We start from the raw sequence: 25,385 nt of genomic DNA on the forward strand, positions 1-25,385 counted from the left end.
ATTGATGTATAAATACAGATTCATTTTTTTTTTAACAGAGGTTCTTTCTAGATCCGTAACTCACACTTAAGAATAATATCATTTTCAAGCACTAATTCTGTTTTTTTTTTTTTTGCCTTTAATTGTCCACAAAAAGGAGGACTCAATGCATAAAAGGTGTATGCCTTATTTTTGGACAAATGTTGAGGAGATCAGGAAAATTATACATATTGATGTAGATTTTGGACCTGAAGGAGCAGTTGAAGCATTTTTACGAAACAATGTCTTGTGGCATCGTTCTTATCATCAAAAATTGATGCTGACAAACTCAAATGAAAATTTGAGGGGGGAAGAAAAGACGAACATAATGACATGAGACAGCTTGATAAAGATTAAACGCAAAAATAGACAGTGCAGCCTCTTTTCTCAGTTCATACTTATCCAGAGTGTGTACTTTCTTTCCAGTACCGGTATTATTATTCAGATAGGTTAGGGGAATCCATTTGAATTGAGTGATACATCATTTTATAACTTACAGTCTGCTCTTTCAGAAGCTGTCCTTCAAGGATAAGTCCACCTTCATGCGCACGTGGATTGAGTGAATACAACAATATTAGTAGGACACATCACAGAAAGCTTGGAAAAAAATCATACAGTACGTTCAAAAGTTATGATTTTTTAAAATGTCTGCACAGTCGCGGCTGGATGAAAAGACTACCACAGTGTATGATGTCACATGCGCACATTGTAAGGAAAATAAAAAGAGAATTTCACAAAGCCACACTTTTTGAGTAAAGTTCACATTTCTTTGACTTGCTTCTGACGTATGTTAAGGGTAATAATTATTCCCCCTGCCTTCTGAAAGAGAAGTCGAGTATCCTTTTGTAAGTGAAAACATGTTGAATTTTCTTTATTCATTCTTTATATCGTCGTACACATGTGACGTTACAAGGTACAGTAGTCTTCTCATCCAGCCTCGACTGAGCAGAAACTTCAAAAATTCATAACTTTAGAACGTATTGTCCAATTTTCCTCAAAACTCTCACTGATGTGTTAGACTATTGTTGCTGCATTCACTCAACCCACATGCTATGACGGTGAAAAATCTTAGTCTGGCGACTTTTTGTTGATCAATTATACCAACCCTGATGGAAATCTCTTCAAATTCATGGACGTTCTAAAGTCTCCTTTAAGTTTAACCAAAATCTATATATGTAGTTGCCATGGCAACGTACCACTTAACACTAATCAAAAGTATTCAAACCTCTATACATCCCGTCGATCAGTTGTACCTATTCAAATGGAATCTCTTCCAAACTGAAAAATAGCCTCCTGTAACTAACTTCAACTAAAAATCCTAGTTTTGGGTTGCCATGGCAACGTACAAATCAACAATTATATTTGACCCCTGCTTTATACTCTTGGTACCTTCTATATAACGTTCATATCAAATTTTGTGAAAACTGAATCTTCCTACCTGGAGAAATAAACAAAAACATGATTTTTAGAAAAAAGTTCATTGACCTTTGACCTTTGACCTTTGGAAAATTCACTTCAAATTCAATCAAAATATTTCACTTGTTCTCAATATTCTTCCTGCCAAGTTTTATCCAGATTGGATATTCCTGACTTGAGAAATAGCCAAAAAAAAACCTATTTCACAAATAAAGGTCATTGACCTTTGACCTCTGACCTCCTTCCAGCATCAATTTTTTTGGAGCACCCTATTTTTTGAGAAGGTACATCATGAAGTACCTTTGGTGAAAAAATCACGCTTTTGTCCGCCGTGTCACGATAATTTCACTAAGCTACCCCACTACATGGGCTGTGCAAATCGTGGGTATTTTTTTTTTTTTTTACTTGATGTCGAAATCGTGGGCATTTTTGCTTAGTGCCCAACTCGTGGGCTGTATAACTAGTGGGCTGTATGACTTGTGGGCTGTTTGACTCTTGGGTATCGGTCTCGTGATGTGCACCCATTTTACGTGGTAGCGGGAAAACTACCCTACAGCAAAATGAACTCTTCCAGTCTCCCTCCAAACCAATCAACTTCTCTAAGGCTCCCACATCAGAAAATCGAGTAAAGTTGCAATTTCATTATAAAAGAATTCCTAATCTTTTTCGTCATTTCAGCGAGTTCATTGGTGATCGTGACGCATGCACGTACCTGCGTATTGAATCTCTAACGTTTCCCATGCAAACCATTCTTTGCTTTGAATTGTCTGGAATGGAATGATTTACTGTTGTCGGGATCTTCAACATACAGCGGCTCCGTTTGAGCTTACATCATCCACCTTTGCTTGTTATTCTTCAGCACTCGGAAATCATATTCATCATTTATGATGATGATCTAAATAATAGCCATTACCTTATTGTCTTGTTCCTTGTTTTCTTGCATCTCCTCTTCTATACTATCCACACATACCGACGTAATCCATCAAAAACTGTGCACCATATCTGTGACTTTAACTCTAATAAATTCTAAATTTCCCCATCCTCTTTCAATTTACTTTCCCCCATTGGGTTCTTATCCTTTGATTTTGACTCTTCACACTCTGGAGATTATTTTTCCGAACATTCACAACAGTGTACATCTGATTGTTTTATGTTAATCCCAAAAATGCAAAATAGTATTTGTGGAGAAGGTGGCTACCCCCTCCCACACCCTCCATTTCAACCTGACAACTTCCTAAGTAGGACTACACATTGGATGTCGCTCACGCTGGACACGAACCACAGTTTCGTCTTTCAATTGTCTGTGATTATCTATTTTGTGACTCTTTTTGATTAAAAAAAAACAATTCGCCAAAGAGGTGCGCCATTCAGGTCTCAAATTTGCAAAATCTTCCTTGTGTGAGAGGGGGATCTTCCTCTTCCAGACCCCCACCCCCACACTCCTTCGCACAGTTATTCCAACCCAAGTCTTCCTCCCCAATCGTGAAACGGATCGACGCCCCTGCCCTTCTCACAGAATGAACGGGAAAGGTGATTTCCAGCGGTTTTTCTACATTATTTTTTTTTTGTAGAGTATACCCTGAAATCAGGTATGATTTAAAATCCTTTGCAGTGCACACTCTTCACTTTCACCTCTAATGACTTTTGAAGGATGATGGTATTGAGTTGGTACTGAAAGTAGGCATCATGGGTAGAATGTGTTAGATAGATCATCCTCAACTTCAGCTTAGTCCGGATAATCTCCCCATTGTTGTTGCTCCGGTGGTTTACGATCTGTTTTTTTTTTTTTCTTGTCACCCCTTCATCGCACGGCCACCACTGTTCGGTATTAAAAGATTAAGCGCTTGAATATACCCTGTCCTTCAAAGCCTGTTTCTCGGTTCACACTTTACAGAGTGTGTGCTTTCTTCAAAACATTCAGATGTGTTAGTTGAGTCAATCTGAATTGAGTTATATATCATTTTAAAGCTTACAGCCTGCTCTTTCAGCATATTTAGCAGCTGCCCTTAACTAAAAATCTATATTATACAATTGTTTTGTTTTTGTTTTTGTTTTTTTTTTTGCTTTCGTAATGCAGGGGCTCATATAGCAGCAAGTTTGAGTTATCTTATTCACTATGGAATTATGTTCAAAAACAAGACCCTAGAATTATTATTTACCAATATCATAATTATAACACTTGAACTTCAGCTGCATAGAATACCTTTACAAATGAAGATATTGCATAAAGGTCTTACATTGCAATTTGAATCACTTGCGCCGAGGATTTTGAAGAAATCCATGTGAAATTGTGAGTGGAGTATCGTGAGTTTTTTCAACACACGGCTTGAACAGATACTCTCCGCCAATTCATGCGACGTAGTTCTTCCGCAGGTCATATCTTGAATGGACAGTGATCGCTGATGGGAATGAATAGAAATTGTTGGAAAATAAAAATTGGTTATAAAGCAAACATTTTTGCAAAAGATGACATACAGCTGCTTTGGAGTTGAAACAATGAATAATTAAATGGAAGACGTAACACACTGAATAAATTTCGATATTCACACTTCACAAGACTTACTACTTAATATTAGAAACAGCTTCATTAACTTGCGAACGGTATGCAGAATAAAACGAATGAACGTCATTTTGAAATTGTTTGAAATATTGTCATCATGATACGAAAAATATTTATATTTTTTTTCAATGATGCTGCACTTGATACATAGCAGTCACGCCTATTTGCAAAATTTTGCGTATTTATTTGTGTTGTTTTTGGGCAGATTTTATATATTCAATTCAACTCGATTCAAATTAGATTGTATTTCCAAAGGCACATTTTTGTTGATATAAGTTCAAGGGAAAAAAAAAGTTCAATGTATCACAACAATATATGGACCTAATGTTCCAAATGATTGTGTCATTAGAAAAGAGAGGCCCACGTGAAAGACAAGTTTGTAAAAGTATGGGTCACTCAAAGATAGAACTTGTAATGCAGAAAAAAGGGCAAAAACACTACACAGGCTCAAAGCGCTCACTGTTAACAAGGAGAAAGGACAAAAAACAAGAGAAATGGGAAGGGAGGTTAGAGTAATAAAGGACGGGAAAACGATGAAGGAAGGAAGAAAAGAAGGACTACTTATGGGTAGCAGGTGTCCTCAATGCAAGTAGGGCTATTGCCAGACAGTATGTAATAAACATCAAAATAATTATGCAAATGAGATGAAAAATGTGTAGGCCTCCTTCAAGTGTTATTTAAAGGACAAGTTCACCTTCATAAACATAAGGATTGAGAGAATGTAGCAATATTAGTAGAACACATCATTGAAAGTTTGAGGAAAATCGGACAATCCGTTCAAAAGTTATGAATTTTTGAAGTTTGTGTGCCCTAACCGCTGGATGAGAAGACTACTGCAGTGTGTGAATAACTTAGATGTCACATGCGTACAACAATATAGGGAAAATATAAAGAGAATTTCACAAAATTTGATCTTATGAAAAAAGTTCACATTCCCCAGACTCGTTACCGACAAATGTTATGAGTAATATTATTCCCCCTGCCTTTAGAAAGAGCCAAGTCAAGTGCTCTTTTATTATGTGAAAAAAGTGAAAATATGTTGAATCTTTTTTATATTTTCTTTATACTGTTGTACGCATATGACTCACAAGCTGTAGTAGTCTCCTCATCCAGCGGTTCCAACACAAAAATTTTAAAAATTCATAACTTTTGCATCGATTGTCCAATTTTCCTCAAACTTCACTGATGTGTTCTACTAACATTGTTGCATTCTCTCAATCCTTATGTTTATGAAGGTGAACTTGTCCTTTAAGAACCAAAAAAAAAAACTGTCCTTCATTTTCTCTTGAATACAGCAAGACTTTTTACGGTTTTTAAATCACCAAGTTGGGCACAAAAGCTTTGTCCTGTGTAAATCAAAACTGAGAAGATGGCTGGATAGCCAATATTCAGCAACGCTAAGCTGGTCTTCTGCGGGGTCCAGTTGAATGTGAGGTGGGACCACTTCACCGGGTTAAATACCCTGCTCTTTGCGATGAATGAATGAAGCGGGATCTTTTACGTGTATGCGTTGTGACTCTCTCATACACAGGACCTCCATTTTATGTCCTATCCGAGGGACAGAGTGTTTGTCTCTTGCTAGAGTAGACGTATTATTACACAGCATTGCTAAGTCCAGACTCGGGTTCGAACCCGGGTACTTGGGATCGTAGGGCAGACGCACTACCGACTGTGCCAACTTACCAGAATAATAAAAGGTAAATTAAATTGATTAGATTTCCTTAATTGTTGGAAACATTATGATAATTGGAATTTTCAAGAAAAACACATCATCATATGTTATTTAAGCTTCGTTTTTTTTTTCTAAAATGAAACATAAATTGTCGTAATTGATACAAATTTAAAACAATCCCCCTCCATATCATGCAAAGCAGACGTACACCGGGACATTGACCATTTTCTGAATTATTTTCTTGTAAACTTAATTTCACAGATTGGTGTTTTTCTAGGTTGTTGATCTGAACGTCCACATTTTATTTCTTTTAAGTAGGTGTATATCATCCGGGACAATAGATTTTGTTATTAGTAGGAGAGGAGACGTCTATCATAACTGCTCCTGGAGTTGTGGATATTTTTCGATATTTACATGTTCCTTTGCACATACTGGTGTTATGTTTTGTTACTGTGACATAGACGTGAGAATATGACAACTTGAACGTCAAAAAGATACTGTTTCGTCGCTTGATTTTGGTGTAATTTGACGGTCAAAATGTCGAGCAACGGGCGATCTGCTGAACACGAAGCTCCGAAAACCCGCGCCCGGACCAGGGGCTGATTCAAGCACCGATGACCGAAGAACTGACCGCTGGTCATCAAACCGAGGCAGGGACAATCGAGGGTAATACCACTCTCGATCTCGCCATTGAAGTGAAAATAAAGGAAGCTCTTTGTTCTGATGATGTGTTGAAAGCTCTCGTGTGCGCCGTGAAAGAAGCTGTTCTTGAACAAGTTACACAGCAGGTGTATGAGGCTCTCAAAATGGACGCTGACCAACACCAAGTTCATGTGAACAGTTTGGAAAAGAAAGTGAAGGAGCTGGAAGGAAAACTCTCCGCCATGAACTCAGCGCTCGAGGAACAAGAGCAGTATAGTCGCCGCAACTGTCTGCGATTCTACGGTGTCAGGGAAAAGCCGGGCGAAAGTACCGATACACTCATCACCGACATTGTGAGAGACCACATGAACATTCACCTGGCAGCATCCGACATTGATCGCAGCTATAGAATCACCCCGAGAAGCAGCACCAGGACAGGGCCAGAGAGGGGAAAAAGCATCATAGTCAAGTTCGCCAGCTACAATGTGCGTCAAAAGGTCTACGCTGCAAGGTCGAAGTTGAAAGGGACATCTGTCTTCATCAACGAGGATCTTACCAGTCATCGCCAGAGCTTGATGTACGCTGCGAGGACCAGTGATGCCATCCCCTGGACATGGTCGCAAGATGGAAAGATCTACGCCTTGACAACTGGAACTCGTGCTGACAGGAGGAAAATCGTCATCCGGACAAAGGCCGACATCGAACGTCTCAGCTAGTTGCAATGAGTATGATGGTAATAGAGTAACGTAACGATGACTTAGCAATATGCCAACACTATACCCATGTATCATATGCTGTAAAGCAGTCAAAAATAATAAAAATGCTATGATGTGTGTTAAATGTTCATTATGGTGCCATCTCAAATGCACGTCAGTTGACAGAAAAACATTCGAATCAGAAAATGATTGAATATGTGATGTTTGTTTATCCAAAGAATTGCCATTCTATCCATATTCACTCAACCCCGAGTTAAGTGGGCCATCCGATGAGTGCATAAGTACAGACAGATATGAACCCAACGTTGAAGATTTTGAAGTAAATGTTCAGAGAATTTCTAAGTGTAAAGGATTGAAATTGACACATTTAAATTGCACGTCTTTATTGAAGAACATAGATGAACTGAGATCACTTCAACATAAACTTTCACCTGATGATTTTTTTTTTTGACTGAAACACATATACATGATTTAATTTCTGATTCTGAATTAAGTATTGATGGATATGATATCATACGCAGGGATAGGGACCGCTATGGAGGTGGTGTCGCCGCCTATGTCAAATCAAATATGATGTATGAAATACGTACAGATTTAGTCGGAAGACAGTCTGGAGTTGTTGCCTATTGAATTGAAGTTCACAAATAGAAAGAACTTGATAATAGTTGTGTGGTATAGGCCACCTAGCGCCAATCATGAAGTATTTGAACATTTTCAAGTGTTTTTGCAAATTATCGATGACTTAAACACTGATTTTGTTATTCTCGGTGACATCAATTGTAATGTGATGAAGCCGTCTGGTGTGAATTTATGGCAGACTAAGCGACTCTTACAATAGTTTGAAAGTTATAACTTAACACAAGTTATTGATAGTCCGACCAGAGTCACACAAACAACTTCTTCGATTGTAGATTTGGTTATCACCAATAAGTCTGAAAAAATTGTTCAGTCTGGTGTTTTGCCCATTTCTCAGAGCGATCATTTTTTGATATACTGTACATGGGGAAATAAATCGCCTGGATTACAAGGAAATTGTTACAGGTACAGAGAAATGCGTAATGTTAATAAAGTAAATATGACAGAATTTGTCGATGATGTGAGTAAAATAATTTGGAGTGATATCACAATTATGACAAATGTTGATGATGCATATCGCTCGTTTGAGGAAAGTTTAATGAAAGTCATTGATAAACATGCACCATTAACGAAACAAAGAGTTAAAAAGAAAAACTCGCCATTGATGACTGTTAATATGCTGGAATTAATTCGCACAAGAAATGTACAAAATAAAAAAGCAATAAAATCTAAGCAAGAATGTGATTGGTTTGAATATCGGAAACTAAGGAATCTCGTCACAAAGGAAGTGAGAAAGGCCAAAACTGAATTTGTTAGTAATACCGTAAAATCGAATATTAGTAATTCCAGTGCAATTTGGAAATCGTTGAAACATCTCATGCCATCCAAAAGTCGGAAAGAAAATATTATGTCTATAGAAAAAGAGAATGGAATTATAAGTGACAAACGAGAAATAGCAGACTGTTTTAATTCATTCTTTACTGAAATTGGTGAGTCCACACAAAAAAGTGTGGAGTGTGATGATAGCGCACAATACAGACAGTTCATAAGAGCACGTGACAATACGTTTGAATTTCACTCGATCTCGGAAAGAGATGTAATCGACGTAATAGACGTATTACCAGATAAAAAGTCTTGTGGAAGTGATAATTTACCATTGTTTTTGTTGAAACCTATTTCTAAATATATTGAGATTCCTTTGACCCAAATGTTCAATCTGTCCATTCGAACAGGGAAGGTGCCAATGAAACTGAAATGTTCAAGAATTACACCCGTTTTGAAGAGTGGTAAAAAGACTGATATGAATAACTATAGACCGATATCTATATTACCTCTTTGCGCTAAGATATTAGAGAAAATTGTGTACAATCAAGTTCATGTTTATTTGAAAGCTGCTGATATTATCAATGTAAACCAGTCTGGTTTTCGTTCTCTACATTCCACTCAGACCACCCTCCTAAAAGTAACGGAGGACTATTTAAGTTCTATGGACACAGGGAAACTCGTTGGCATGGTTACTATTGACCTGCGAAAAGCGTTTGATACAGTCGATCACTCTGTACTTCTTGACATTGTGCGCTTGATTGGTATGGGTCCTCTCGCCTGTGAATGGTTTGGGGATTATTTGAGTGGTCGCTTTTAGTGCACTGAAGTCAATGCAGTTAGATCCCAGCCTTTGAATGTAAGGTGTGGCGTACCACAGGGGTCCAATCTCGGTCCTCTTTTGTTTATGATCTACATTAACGACCTACCCAATTGTTTGCAGCATTCATCTGTTGCGTTATACGCGGAGGACACATGTATCTATTTTTCTTGAGAGAGAATCAGTCAGATTGAAGCCAAACTTAACACCGATTTGGAATATGTATCTAAATGGCTGAAGTGTAATCACTTAGTTCTAAATATCAATAAATGTGAAGCTATGATAATTGGTTCACATAAGCGAGTTAAAAAGCAACATATCAATATAGTAATTAACAACCCAACCATTAAACAGGTTTCTTGTTGTAAATATCTTGGTGTTTATGTTGACCAATCACTTGACTGGAATGAACATATTGATTATTTGTGTAAAAGTACAGTGAAAAATTTGTACTTGTTGAAACAAATTCGGTCTTTTATTTCTGATGATATTGCCCTTTTGTTTTATAAATCAATTATTCAAAGTAAATTAGATTATTGTGATGTTGTGTGGAGGAACATAAAGAAATCTCATATTCAAAGACTCCAAATTCTTCAAAATAGATCACTTCGTGCAGTATTGAACGTGCAAGCTAGGTTCCCAACTGACTTATTATACACAGCATTACCCATCGATAAACTGGATAAGAGGCGACATAAACATACTCTTCAAATTATGTATAAAATTGCACACAAGTTTTGTCCGAAATATTTGCTTGATATGTTTCAATTTAAAGTTTTCAGCTATAACGTAAGGAATTCATCGTTAAATTTTGTGTTACCTTTGATTAAGACTTGTTTCAAACATAAAAGTTTGACATATTCTGGATCAATGCATTGGAATAAGTTACTATTGGAATTGAAACAAAAACCAACGTTTGTAAGCTTTAAAAACGCACTTGACCGAAACTGTTAATTGACAACTTTTTTTAAGTTTCTGTTCAGTTTTTGTACATGGTTATCTTTGATTGATCATGTTTGTTTCTGTCGAAATGTGTACCGCAGTTTCATCAACATGTTATTGTGTTTTTTCTATAATATGTTTTTTTTTTATGTATGAGTTTTGTTTTTGTTTGTTTGGTTTCTTTGTTCGTTTCTGTATAAAATGTATATCTATGTTGTATCTTTTATCCGCACGGACCTGCGGAAGAAGAGCCTTCGGGCTGAAGTATGTGCCGTGCATGAATAAATGAATGAAATGAAATGAAAACCGATTTGTGTTTATTTGTGTTTTGCTGAATGGGGAATGAGGGTGTTTGGACATTTTCGAAGTTTATGCGGAAATATCTCATGCACATTTTACTAAATTGTGTTTATTTTTTCAAGAAACTCATACATTGCAAGCAAACACAATGAAAGATCTTGAACAGTTCAACGGGGTGAGGGAGGGCAACTGCAGGGGGTAACACCATAGCAACTTTCCTTTTCCATATCATATCTTCCTTACGCCATATGGACACGGTATACAATTAATTGGTCTATTGGTGGCGCTGTTCACCCTGTCGGTCTCGTTGGCCTTCTTTGTGTTGGTCTCGTAGCCTCGTTTGTTACGGTCTTAAAGTGTAACCTGGTCTTAAATTGTAACTCGATGCCTAGGCTTCTGAAAATGTGTCAGAGCAGGGAGATGAGACCGAGAGGCTCCCTGGTCAGAGCATTGCGGATGCGGTCGCGCACTCAAGGTTGTGCCCATCTCCCATGTAGTCCATGGGCCAAGACCAGATTTTTACGATATTGGTACCACTTAAAGGGAAAAATTCTGCTTATGCATTTTGAAATGGTATGTATCTGTGGATGATATTTTGCTATGATAGCAATTCCAGAGAAGTAGCTTAGTCTCAGTATCAGCCGTTAACCCTCATAACCACAAATACCTGTTTTAAGCTACGTAAACCATTGAGGGCACAATCCGCTCCCTCTATAATTTCAATATTTTTCTATCGATTGCTCTGAAATGTGGCACAAATGTAAAACAAGACATACCCTACAAAATGGCACCATCAAAACTTTTCTTGGAAACCACAAAAAGGGGACGTCAAAATACAAAGAAAATAAAGAGAATCCCATGAAATAATATCCAATTAACTAATTTCAAGACATATGTCGGGCAGTTAAAAGGCAAAAATGCATCTAGTTTTTGATGTTGATTTCTTTGTAGAAATATTAAGACACATTTGAACTTCATATTCACCTTTTCAGAGCATTAATTTACAGGTCCAAATCTTAAGAAAATTGTGTTTTCCACAGAAAAAAAAATCAAGACAAAACACAAGAGGGCGCTGTAGCTATTTCACAAATAATTGAATACTTCCCTTAAAAATATATATTTTAAAGTATGAACAATTTGAATACATTATTCTGAGGAAGTTTAAACTCTGTAAGCGCATGTGAAATGCACAGGCTGTTCAAAATGATTTTTTTTTTGTTTACTCCAATAGTATATCAACTTGAAAACAAAAACAGTATATTGCAGCTGTCATGTAAAGAACACTCAAACAAAGTTTGCAGATTTCTTCAGTCATACATAAGATAATAAATAAAAAGAAACTAAAACTGGGTCAAAATGTGAAACAACTTGCTTATGTTTAGGCTGTTGCCATGGTAACCAAAATACTTTAACACAAATTAAACATATCATCTTATACAACGTATAATTTTATGCGTAATAAGTTTTTGATAGGAAACTACATCAAATATGAAGGTGATCAGACAAGATATCAAGAAACTTATGGTGAAGAAATTTTTATTTTCATTATTAGCGGAGCACCTCCCTCTCCAAATTTTTGCTATTTTGGGGATAATAACAATTCATCCACTGTCATATAATCAAATGCGAGGGCATCCCCGTTCCACACACGAGAGCGATTGTATTCTTTGAGCTGTTATTCAACAATGCGATCAAGATTTTGTGAAATATTTAAGGGAAAAGATTTAAAAACGCATTCAAGGACAATATCAAAGGCAAAATTGTATCTGTCACCTTTAAAAAAAATCATGATTTAACTATAATATTCGTAATCAAATCACTCTGTACTTCAACTAAGCAGAGCCACTATCATCACCAACATTTCGATATCAGTGACCTATATAAGGCACCTCAACAAACAACCCCAAGTACCAACCACCGAGAGATAGCAAGACATCCTTCTTAATGCTAATAATTCTGCAAAACGGGTGAGTTAATATATTACTAAAATATACGAAACACTTTATAGAGCAAACTTGCATCGATAAGTAATGGAAAAGGATAAAGTGACATGAAATAGGATAGATAGTGCCATGATAATCATACCAAAAGATATACGAAAAACGAACATCAGTATTAATTAAAGAAAAAATAAAGAGCAAACACAAAATAGGCACGCAGATGTATATAATGAGCGTTAATCCAAACCAGAGAGTTTTGGGGCGGCTTTATTCTTCCGTTTTGTTTTTGTTGGTCACCGCCATGTAACTTCAGAAAGTCACTGAGCTTCGATATAGCTGAGGAGTAACAAATGTCTGCAAATGCAGATAAAGCTATGTTGACGGAGCAAATCAGTGTTTGTTGCAGAGTATTTGTCAGAATTTTCAGAGCAATTGCATTTTGGTGGAGTTTCATAAGTCTGGAACAAGGAAGTTATATAACGATCCCCTCTGACACAAGGTATAAAGAAAAAAGTTCAAGTGGGCCCTAGATACCGAGGAACAAATAGAATTGCTAAATCGAAACTACTTTGCTCCTATAGCCATGCGTCATGCTAGGATAACCAATTTGCGAGAAGTACAATAAGCACCCCCCCCCCCAAAAAAAAAAGAGAAAAACGAAGAAGGATAATTTCTTTCATTGTTGAATGACTTTCTCAATATCTGATAAATCATTTGAAAATGTGATGTCCAAGTACAAAAACCAAAGTCTGGGTTTGGGGTAAAAGTTTTGGAATGGGAATGGGCAAAACCCTCCAATTCCCTTGCTGCATACAACCCTTGGGGTACGACCGCGGTTATGTGTTAGTATCAAGATCTGCAAAGACCTTATTTTAAAGGGGCTGTACAGTACTGGTTGAGGTGGGGATTCATGTTTTTTACATTCCTAAGTGAGATAATGAGAAACATCTTATGAAATATGAAAGAGCATGTAATTTTAAGAAGGATTCAACGTTTATTTGATGAAAATTGGTTTTCAAATGGATGAGATATCCAAAAACGTGATAATAATAAAAGACTACAGGCCACGCCTTTTATTAGGATCTGTTTGTTTCACCTTGTTTTTGGATATCTCAGTCATTTCAAAACCGATTTTCATCAAATAAACTTTTGATACCCCTTTAGAATTGCATGCGCTTTGACATCTCATAGAGTGGTTTCTAAATATCTCGCAAAGCTAAATCCTCACCTCGACCAGAACTGTACACACCCTTTAATGTATGTTTGATGCTGTAATCTTTATGTAATGGATTATACATCAGTACTATCTTCCGCTTTGTATAATCTTATCATTTTGAACTGCCATCTTTGTTGTGATTACTCCAGAATCCCAACTTTCACTGTTCTTTCAGATAGGAAAATTCATTATCACTTATCTTATCATAATCATAATCAGATTAAACTGAAATTAAGCATGCCTCATTAAACACATTCTGTCCATAATTAATGCCCACTTTCGAAGCAGTAGCACTATCCTTTCAAAAGTTATTAGAGTTGAAAGTGAAGAGTGTGGACAAGGTTTTTCAGAAATGAAAAAGGGATTCTAAAGACACACCTAATCACACTATTCTAAAAAAAAAAAATGTTCGAGATAAACTGCTAAAAAAACACACTTTCCTGCCCGTTTTATGATACCAAATTTTAGAATAATGTAAAAGAAGACCCGCTCTTTCAGAAAATATGAAAAAGTCAAGTTCGGCTAGGTTGACCCATTTCACGTATGTTCAGTCCTCACGCAAAATCAGTGTGTGCGACTTTATGTTCGTTTTGAGGTGCACGGTCACATAATTATGTAAGCCTTAATTAGGCTATGTCTTAAATATTCATTGATAGTCATTTAGCCAGATGTAACCCTTGAATTGGCTGTAAAACTGTATGAAAACAATTATTTTTTGCTCGGCACAAGATACGAAAAGATGCACAGTGGAATGTAGCAATTTATCGTAAAAAATCAAATTCCATGGGCATCTTTACGGAGAAAATGAATGGCAATAAATAGTAAGAAAATATCGTTGTGCAGTAACGTCTCCCATTCCATACACTTTCTCCTACATAAAGAGAGGTACCACGTAGAACAGCCTTTGGATATAGCCTCGACTGCCTTGAACGTAGACTATTACTCCACAGAGATACACCGCGTTCAAGCAGTGAGTTCTGTAGAGACCGTGCTTTATTGTTGATTCAGACGCACAGGCTGATTATTAAAGCCCAGAATGCATTGATTAAAGACTACATTTTTCATGACTAAGCTACTCATTTGGAATTGCTATCATAGTTTGATACACTTATATATGTCTAACAAACAAAATGGCACCACAAAGGTTTTGTCCCTTTTGGTGGTACCAATATCTGACCTGGCCCATGGACTAATGGGAGAGACTGAGGCTCAGTGCCAGTGGTGCTTGTAGTAGTTTTGGCGCAGACTCCTCTACGACCAACAAGAGTTTGTGCCCGCAAACAAATACAATTGTAGTACATTTGTCATCATCAGGCGCGTTCATTTCAGTTCAATTCAATTTAATTCATTTGTTCTTCAACGTGATATAAATGAAATCTTTAACGAATATAAACTACATAAAGGAAAAGGAACTTAATTATTCATGTTATCAATTACATGCATGTATACAATGTATTGAAGAACGTAAGGGTTCACTAGAATACAATAGCTTGATGTGTACTCCTCAGAGTGTAACATTCCGAAAGAAAATAAACAAGACACTACGACAAGATGCCTACTTCAGATAGGAAGGGCAACTGAAGAAAGGACGAGAGAGAAAACAAAATTCAAAATTGCTATTTTGCACAAAGAACTAAGGATTGAAAACAATTACTACACAACGCAGCACACCGCATAGACACACGAGCACGGACAATACTACGACAAGATGCCTACTTCAGGAGAAGGGGATGCAGACATACATGAGTTATAGGTTCAATACATTAAAAACAAGATCAAGAGCAAGAGAAAAAATCAACAATGAAAAGAAAAATTACGATTTTTCATATGGTATGTTTTACTTTGTTTGTAATATTTATTTCCTTCAACATTGTCATACATGAATCAATATGATTTTCAGCAAAATCTATGAATATATCATATTACAATGTACATAACGTAAAGGGAAAAATAAATGTATACATTAATTTACGCACCAAAATATATTGCATTATCAAATGTGCGGATAATTATCTTCGAAATCATGGATTTTTCATTTTTCTATACGTTCTTCATTATACCGTATATGTCCACAAAAAAAAAAATACAACGGGACCCTCCGCAATGATAGCTTGAAAGATGGCGTATCAATCAAAATACAATTTCAGGATACGAAATTATAACTCACTGCCCACATCTTACAGAAAACCCCATTCTATTTGCTTCAGTGGTCAAAGAGAAATGAGGAATTTTGTAGAGCATGTCAGGAATCTCTTCCCTCAAAGTTTTGTCTATTGTGTTCACACACAAGAGCATCAAAATGCTAAACTTTGATGAATCGGACTCATGGCATGCTGTACAACAATCCATATTTCTCTGTTACCACATAACCAAATTGAATGGGATTTTCTGCAAGATAGAGCTAGATGTTATATTTTAAAACCCTGAAGTAGCATTTAGACAATCGCATTCAGTGATATCAATGCGAAAATCTGATTGTAGTTTTTTCGGGGGGGACATAATGTATAAGAACCAAAAATAATAGAGCTAGGCAAATATGAAGACAAGGTTAAGTTGGAAGTTTCATGTTAGATCATGGCGGCATCCATGTCTTGGTAGGGGGAGGCGGAATTTTCAAATTTTCAGCATCATCTTGAAATATTTGATTATGACAATAACATGTACACTTTCACAAATAATGTGTAGCATCCCTTGGGTAATAGAATCCCACTTTGTTTGAAGGGGAACCAATTCGAAAGGCCTCAACATAAGGGACTGTTTGAACAAAATACATGTCATGAAGACAAGGTTAAGTTGGAAGTTTCATGTTAGATCATGGCAGCATCCATGTCCTGGTAGGGGGAGGCGGAATTTTCATATTTTCAGCATCTTCTTGAAAGATTTGATTATGACAATAACATGTACATTTTCACCAAATGTGAAGCATCCCTTGGGTAATAGAATCCCACTTTGTTTGAAGGGGAACCAGTTCGAAAGGCCTCAACATAAGGTACTGTTTGAACAAGATATATGCCAATCTTCTTCAGAACCATAAGTAACAGAGCTTATGCAATGCTATATCAGAAAGTGAATATATGAATGTGTTTTTTTTTAATTTGATATGAAGGGTGAGGGGAGGCAGAAGAGGGGGGGGGGGGGAGAGGAGGCGTATTGTTCATATTTGTAACATCTTGTAGAAAAAAATTCTTAACTGTTTACTTTACATGACAGGTAGCATCCCAAGAATAGTTCAACGTTTAACATATTGTTGAAAAAAACACTGTAACGGTTTTGCTGGTGTGTAAACAATTAATGACACCCTTATGGGCTTTAATTTTCACAATTTTTGCCTATAACACATTCCTGGTTGGTTTACATTCCAAGATCAAAAATGTCCTCAATGGTTTTCACTTCGAAATCCTATATGGTGACCAATGATGCAGCGTAGGAAAGTGATTTCTTGTTTTTTGTTTTATTTTTTCTGATCAGTGTATATATGATAAAATTCACAATTTCATCAGGAAATCCAAACTTCATTCCTCATGTTTCCACTTTTCTTTTTATTTTATCTCTGTTTTCTTTCATGATAATTTCCTTATGTCTCATGTGCAAAGTTAGCCATATAATTAATGATAAATCAATAAGTATGTTTTCGAAAGTGATTTATATTGTACCATACAGAAACAGCAATAAATGAATGAAATGAATAGCTCATATCGGACCCTGAAAGCATCTGCAGCTTTGCGCTCGTGACGTGCATAATTACTAAAGGTAATAATGATTATGTCTGCTCCACGTAATGTGTTGTTTATTGCGAATGATTGTTCTCGAAAACATGCAACCCATAAAATATCCTGCATACAGAAATGTTCATGCTTATTGTGATGATTAAGTGTAAAAACATTTTTTAATTCACTGTGAGAAGGAAAATTTGGTTTATTAAAAACTATTTTAGAGGTTTGTACATGTACTAGTAATGCTGAATAAATTCATACAAGACACTCGCAAATCACGCATCAACAACTCACTAATCCTCACATACATCAAGGTATACATATAGATTAGGTACAAAACCAAATTATGAAAGGATGGCAATTTTCACTTCTTAACCCGTTCAATACGGGAACCTGGTGGCCTGTGTATTAAGTCTATGGGGATTTTAGAATTTAGTATGGAACGGGTTAAATGTAGGTTTCAATATGTGACAGTGCACCTCAAAACAAACAAAAAGTCGCCAGATATAAAATTTTAGTTAAGACCATATTCTGAAAGAGCAGACTTTAAGCTTTAAAATGATGTATAACTCAAATCAATTGGACTCTCCTAACCTATCTAAATATTGGAAAGAAAGCACAAACTCAGGAAAAGTGTGAACTGAGAAAAGAGGCTCTGAAGTACAGTGTCTATTCAAGCGCTTATAATACCAAACCGTGCTGGCTGTGCGATGAATGGGACAAAAAACAGGAAGTAAACCACCAGAGTAACAACAATGAAGGGATTATTAGATTAAATTGAAATTAAGCATGCCTCATTAACACATTCTGTCCATAATTAATGCCAACTTTCAAAGCAGTAGCGCTATCCTTTCAAAAGTTATTAGAGTTGAAAGTGAAGAGTGTGGACAAGGTTTTTCAGAAATGAAAAAGGGATTCGAAAGAGGCACCTAATCACACTATTCTGCCAAAAATGTTCGAGATAAATTGCTAAAGAAACACACTTTCCTGCCCGTTTTATGATACCAAATTTTAGCATAATGTAAAAGAAGACCCGCTCTTTCAGAAAATATGAAAAAGTCAAGTTCGGCTAGGTTGACCCATTTCACTTATTTTCAGTCCTCACGCAAAATCAGGGTGTGCGACTTTATGTTCGTTTTGATGGAGTTTTGATGTTTTTAACACATACGTGTCATTCCATCCCCATTTCAGTGTCATTTACTCCCTCTTCTCCCCATCTATCATTCACCTCTTCATCTATAATGCCTCTTAAAAAATAAGCACACTTCATACATAATGACAAAGGCTTAAGGAAGAAAATAATGATATTCATTTATGACATTTTGAAATATAAGCATACAGAATGAATGTTAATTGTTCTAATTTAAAACCATGGCAAATATAAAAGTGAGCGGTGAGTGAGCAGACGACTGAAAAAAACTGGCCCATAAACGTATCCAAAACCACAGGTGAGGCTCCATACGGGCGAGAAACATTTTCAGAAGCCTAGGCATCGAGTTACACTTTAAGACCGAGTTACACTTTAAGACCGTAACACTCGTTTGCCTTGCGTCTGTCTCGTGAGCTTTATTTACGTAGTGTCGGTTCCGTGAGCCTTTTAAGCGTAGTGTCGGTCTCGTGGGCTTGTTGGCTTAGTATCGGTCTCGTGAGCCTTTTGTGCGTAGTGTCGAACTCATGGGCTGTACAACTCGTGGGCTTATTTTACTTGATGTCGAACTTGTGGGCTTCATTGACTAAGTATTGTACTCGTGGTCTGTACAACTAGTGTGACTCGTGGGTGACGATCTCATTGCGTGCATCCTTGTCGACAGATAAAAAATGGGGTCATCCCAGTAGACCGACACCCACGAGTCATACAGCCCACGAGTTCGACATTAAAACAGGTCCATGAATCATACCGCTCACGAGTCATACAGTCCATGAGTTCGACAATATGCAAATAAAGCCCATGAGACCGACAGTAAGTGAAAACAGCCCACGAGTTTGACAGATAAATACGGCGCGTAATGTGTCGGTCTCGTGGGCCTTGTTGGTTTAGTGTCGAACTGATTGGCTGTATGGCTCGTGAGCTGTATAACTCATGGGCTGTATGACCTGTGAGCTGTATGACTCTTGGGTGTCAGTCTTGTGACGTGCACCCACAAAAATTGTTGCTTGTTGGTTAGGTAACTTTATTTCATTTTCATTTTCATTTTATTTCAACACGGTAATAAAAAGGAAACTTGCTGAGCCATCGGCTGTTATTCTGGAATTCCGTGCATGTATACAATATAACAGAATGAAAACAGAGATTCAGTAACAGCATAATAACAATGATTGAAATAAGAACAAAAAAGAAAGAAAAAAATCACAAAGAAAGAGAAAAGTATATCTACATATAACAGCACATGAAAAAATACAGACATTGACAAATATTGACATAAAACAAATGTCAATATTAGTCATCGTGTAGCATAAAAGGAAACGTTATGATAATTGATATGATGTTATGATAATAATACAATGAAATGGATTTCAAACTACAACTGCAGATGTTTCATATAAAACGTAAAACGTCATAATCTTGATATCATATGGGAGATCATTCCTCAATTTACATCCCCTGTATTGTAAACTCATACGTTTTAGAATTAGTTGAAAATCTACATAACTCAAATTTGAACATATTGCATCTAAAAAGAATAATTTGTATATTTCAATAACTCAACAACTCACACAGACTTTAGGAGAAAACCCCATGAGCAATGTTATGCATTGTATGTAACATTCTGTGTTTTTGTCTTTTCCAATAGTAGAAATACTTAATTAATCATAAAAAACATCAATTGTGTTGAATATCTTCAACTGACTTTCAGAACTTCTGAATTACGTAAAGTCCTTCCAACGGAAACATTTAATGCTGTAAATTTCAAGAGTGACATTTCGTGATTAATCGTGAAAAAGGCCTTGGAGACATCCAGGAATATACCAAAATGTACATGAAAAAAAGAAATCTAATGAGGTGGTGACCTTTTTTTATAAATTACAGAAAAGCGTGGCTAATATATTTACCTCGTAATCAAAACTGAAACACTCAGCCCATTATATATATATATATATATATATATATATATATATATATATATTTATATATATATATATATATCTTTTTCGGAAACATTTTTTCCCCTAAATAATAGAGAAACCATTGGGGACAGTGAAATCGGCCGTTCAAGATTCAAGATTCAAATTCATTTTCACTTCCATCCAAAAAAAAAAAACAACAACAACAACAACAATGAAATAATATACAATGCATATGTACAGGATATTTGTAGTAATTACAGAATGTCACAGTGATTTAACAAATTACATTATGAAAATGAGAAGCAGATGAAAAAAATGCAATTATATCTTTGTTTACATTTAGAGCGTATAATACCAGTTAACTATTAAGGAAGGGGGATGATAATAGAGGCTCCCACTAAGATCCAAAGCTTGAACGATATGGGATCCTCAGAAAATACACAAGACAGCAATACAAAACAAAATAAAACGAACCGATGTCAACTGACATGAACTCAAAATAATTGGGGAGAGAAAAAGAAAGGGAAAAAAACTACAGCACGTACTGTGGACGCAAGCAAGCTGGATTCCATGATGTAAATTTAAACAAATAAAACAGGATGTTAATCACCAGCGTAACAAAAATGAAGAGATTATCAGATAAAAGTGAAATTGGGAGTGCCGTATCAACACATTCTGTTCATAATTGATGCCAACTTTCAAAGCAGTAACATTATCCTGTCAAAAGTTATTTGATTTTAAAGTGAAGAGTGTGTTCAAGGTTTTGAAGAAATGAAAAGGGGACTCTAAAAACACACCTAATAACACTATTCTTCCAAAAAAGTTCAAGATAGACTGCTAAAAGACACACATTTTATAATCCCAAATTATAATATAATGTAGAAGAAGACTTGCTCCTTCAGAAAATATCAAAAAGTCAAGATGGGTTAGGTTGACCCATTTCACCTATTTTCAGTCTCCACACAAAATCAATGGGTGCGACTTTTTCTTCGATTTGTGGTGCACGGTCACATATGATACGGTGTGATTTCTTTTGTAATAAAGGTAATTGATCTAAACGTGTTTTATATGAATCTCCCCAAGCGAGAATGTCGTTATTCAAATAAAATATGGAAGTATCAAAGATGAATATAATGTAAGCAGGGACGATAAAGGAAAACAAAATTTAAGCTTATTAATCATACAAATATTACTTGAAATAATTTTACATATACCCTCAATATGGAATTTCCATGAAAGCTTATTATCAACTGTTATTCCAAGAAATTTTACATGGAAAACATTTTCGAGTGGAGTACCATCTGAAACAACGTCAACAAGAATGCCTCAGTAGAATTGCTTAATAGTATCATTAGTATGTATTTTGTTATTTGAAGATCAAGAGATATCTTTCTTGCTTTTATCCACTAGGCGACATTTTCGTACTCTGAGTTAATTGTTTTTATTGTATTTATTGTATTTACAAGTTTAAGAGGATTATTGTGCGAAATGAAAAAAACAAAACAAATTTGAGTCATCTGCAAAGAGTAATCTGCAAAGAGAGTAAAAGAAAGAATATTAAATATTTTTATACTTCATTACTATTTCTTTTTCAAAATAAATTGGTCATAGAGGTGTGAGTCGCACCTACTATGTATGTAGTTTATAATTTGATCACATACAGTAAACTACAGAAGAACGCGTTAATCATTGCTGCACCCACCAAAGCATGAGCTATATACAGTTGTATGGGGACGGGCAGTGATTTGTCCAACATAAAAGAGAATCCTCTGACTAATTAGGCTTCTTTTCAAAACTTCAGTTTTCCATGCATTGTAATTCATTTTGAGAACTACCGTGTTAGTTGACGCACGGATGGAACCATGCATGCACATTTGATAGGTAAGTGGTGGGCTAAATGTGATATCCGTGCAGATAAGCGTAAAGCTAACGAGAGCATGGTAGTATACGATTGGAATGGCAAAATTAGTGGGGGCGTGTAATGACATAAAAAAGTAATGACATAAAGAAAAAAAAACTTGGGCTTAGAGGTAACACATATGCCTGCTAACAAGGTGAATTTTTCGAGCAAAATTTGGGAGTCTAGAGGCAAAGGTTCTTGTATTTTTTTCTAATTACGGGAGGATGGATTCTCTGGAAATGTTTGGTGGGCATGGTTTCTGTGAGTTACGTTCTTCCAGTAGTTGCTTGTTTCAACTTACTTGCCGTTGTACGTGTGGGACTGTGTTTAATTTGAATAAAAAAAGTTTGCGCAACATCGACATTTACGGCATACTAAAAGGGGGATGCTCCTCTTTTGTGGAACCCCATATTACTTGCAACTTGTGTTGTGCATTGCGTACAGTACATACACCGAAAAGGAATGTTTTAACTAGCCAAACTAGCGCTTGTGTCGTCTCTTAGTACAAGTATCTATAGGCGTACGGATAACACAAGCAGGATGACGTGCAATGTGCACTATCACATATGGTGAAATGTCCTACAGCAAAGTATGCGCCCTAATTTCAGATTTTTGATTCTTCTTTTTTCAGATTTGCTAATCTCTTTATCGTTGTACCCTATTTCAGGATTGTTTGGGAATGATGCGGAAACTACTCGTTATAAGAATTACTGCGGGGAAAAAAGGTAAAATACCCCCTATTTCAAGAATTTTCTGGGATTTTTGCCGAGAACTGAGAACCCAAAATATACAACTTTCCCGACAATTGGGAACTTGCACGCCGTACCAATGACCACTTAAGTAGGGGGCGGCCTGGGTCATGTCAGTACACTGTTTTTCCTGCCAGTGTCGACTTTGTAGAATATAATGGAATTAATACAAAACGTAAGTGTTTATGCAATATTACGCTGTAACTAATGTAATGAAATTTATATATTATACTGTACGTAAAGAGACCCAATAACAGGCATTCCATTAACCTGTTTCTGATGACGAAAAACATTAAACAGATCTATTGTACAATGAACTTTAAGAATATTGATGGTTGATAACGGTGAACCCCTCCCCGTTAGCAGGAGCACCACTTTCAAAACAGAGCTTACATTTCCCACATTTCCCAGAAATTTTAATAGCAAAAAAAAAATGTTTCATTTCACTCGCCAAATGTGTGAGCATAACATCAAGAGGGCTAAGCACTGACCTGAATAGGTCCAAATTCCGCTCACCATGACCCTCAAACTGATAACCCCATATTCTTGAAGTTGAGTGGAATTATTTCACATAATTATGCTTGGTCATTGACGACTTCGAGTGACAGAAGGAACGGAAATGTTAGGCATGGACGAATTTGAATGACTACTGACGAACACCGGGATCGATCTGATTTTAGTCGAGTGTAAAGCATACTCTTTCCTTATCTCCTCTTGAAATGTAGATATTTTCTCACGTAAGAAAAAACCAGCAAAAACACTCTTGTCAATCTTTTTTTTAATCCTCCTTATAAATCGTATACGCGATAGCAATGAAAACAACACATTGGATGACATCTTTGTATACAACCACATTTCTCTTAGCCTTGCGAATGCACAAAGAGGGAAAATTATTAGTATCTTGACGAAATGATCTACAACTCGATAATTAAGTGAAATTTTCAGTTTGTTCATTAGAAAACACTAATGAAGAGTTGACGATGTGCACCTAATCAACAGTAAAAGACATGCAGACACAATCAGAATTACATTACCCCTTTAAAACTATTTGTGGCTATTGGAATCAAGTTGTATTACTCACCACTTCGTCACAGTGCACCATGAACGCAACTCCTAAGTTTGTATGCTCTGACGAGTTAGGTGATAAAGTGTATTCTTGCCATCGTTTTCCCATTGCTTTGGTCACCTCCTTAGTATGACATTCAAACGCAACGTCAATGCATATATCCTGGTTACCTTTCTCTATCAACCCGTGAATGATATCAAGGCCAAGTTTGTTTTCTAACGCTGAGGCGAAGTAGAGTAGGTTACAGAACTCCTGAGATCGAGGAAGAAGTTTGTACTTCAAATGGTCATACTTTGGACGATCATTGGAGAATAGATTCTTGATGTATACCCCTGCAGTATATTCCTGGAACAATTTGTGTGGAAACGACACCTTTGACTCAACAAAAGATGAAGTGTTGATATTTTGACGACGCTCCCTACCGATGACTTTTTCTTCTATTGTTAAAACTCCGACCATTAAACATGTTTTCATGGCATTCTCACACTCTGTGAATTGTTCTTCGGGAAATGAAAAAGCTCTGTCCAATAAACCGTTGAATGCTATCTCACTTATGTCTTGAATCGCCCTTTCAGCTTCCCTTACCTTTTCAACAATGTCCGGCTTTTTCAAATGTTCACCCGATTTTGATGCGTAGTGTTCTTTCAGAAAAGAGATCATTGCTCCAAAAATCTCCGAGAAGGTTTGCATTTTCATCATTTTTTTTCGCTTGTCTTCTTTGAGTTCCTCCCACATGAGGCACAGCATTGCGCAGTAAATTGGAAACGGTGCCATATTCGACCGGATGACATCACTTTCCTCGATAAAGCCGATCAAACTTTCAGCAAGAGCGTTCTTCTTTCTAATTGAGAAGTACCTCCTAATATATGTTGATAAATTCTCCTGTTTAAATCCTTCGACGATAATAAAGGTGTAAGCGTCAGCAAGACTCTTGGTAAGTGTGAACTCATCTGTCCTCCATGGCCTTGAGGTCACAATTACCTTGCATGACTCATATTTTTCCGATAGAAGAATGCGAACGATGTCACTGCTGCTTCCGTTTTCTAGGTTCCCCTTGAATTCGTCAAACCCATCAAACAAAAGAAGAACGTTATGTAGATTTTTTGAAATGTAGTCGTCTATAAGGTCTGGTGTTGCTTCATTTGAATCAAAGAGATATCTTTCCACAATACTACCAATACTTTTGTTGACATTAATAACATCTCGAAGAGGAACTAGAATCACCATATCCAAATCCTGGAGAATTCTTCC

General features: G+C 36.4%; 1 protein-coding gene across 3 annotated transcripts in view; it reads right to left on the bottom strand.

The window, feature by feature from the left end:
- LOC139732963 (uncharacterized) overlaps nucleotides 1–24,927 on the bottom strand; it is a 70,876-nt gene extending 45,949 nt beyond the window's left edge. For all 3 annotated transcript variants that reach the window (XM_071643801.1, XM_071643800.1, XM_071643799.1), the window contains exons 1-2: nucleotides 24,150–24,927; nucleotides 3,672–3,833 (exon numbers count right to left, since the gene is read on the bottom strand). In XM_071643801.1, coding sequence (XP_071499902.1) covers nucleotides 3,672–3,833; nucleotides 24,150–24,908 — 921 coding nt within the window. In that variant the 5' untranslated portion in view covers nucleotides 24,909–24,927. The remainder of the gene's footprint in view (nucleotides 1–3,671; nucleotides 3,834–24,149) is intronic.
- Between the last annotated feature and the right edge of the window lie 458 nt (nucleotides 24,928–25,385).

Source organism: Diadema antillarum, unplaced genomic scaffold (assembly GCF_040938485.1).
Source record: "Diadema antillarum isolate AM-2024a unplaced genomic scaffold, OU_Dant_1.0 seq00000457_RagTag, whole genome shotgun sequence".
In the NCBI taxonomy this organism is placed as follows: Eukaryota; Metazoa; Echinodermata; class Echinoidea; order Diadematoida; family Diadematidae; genus Diadema; species Diadema antillarum.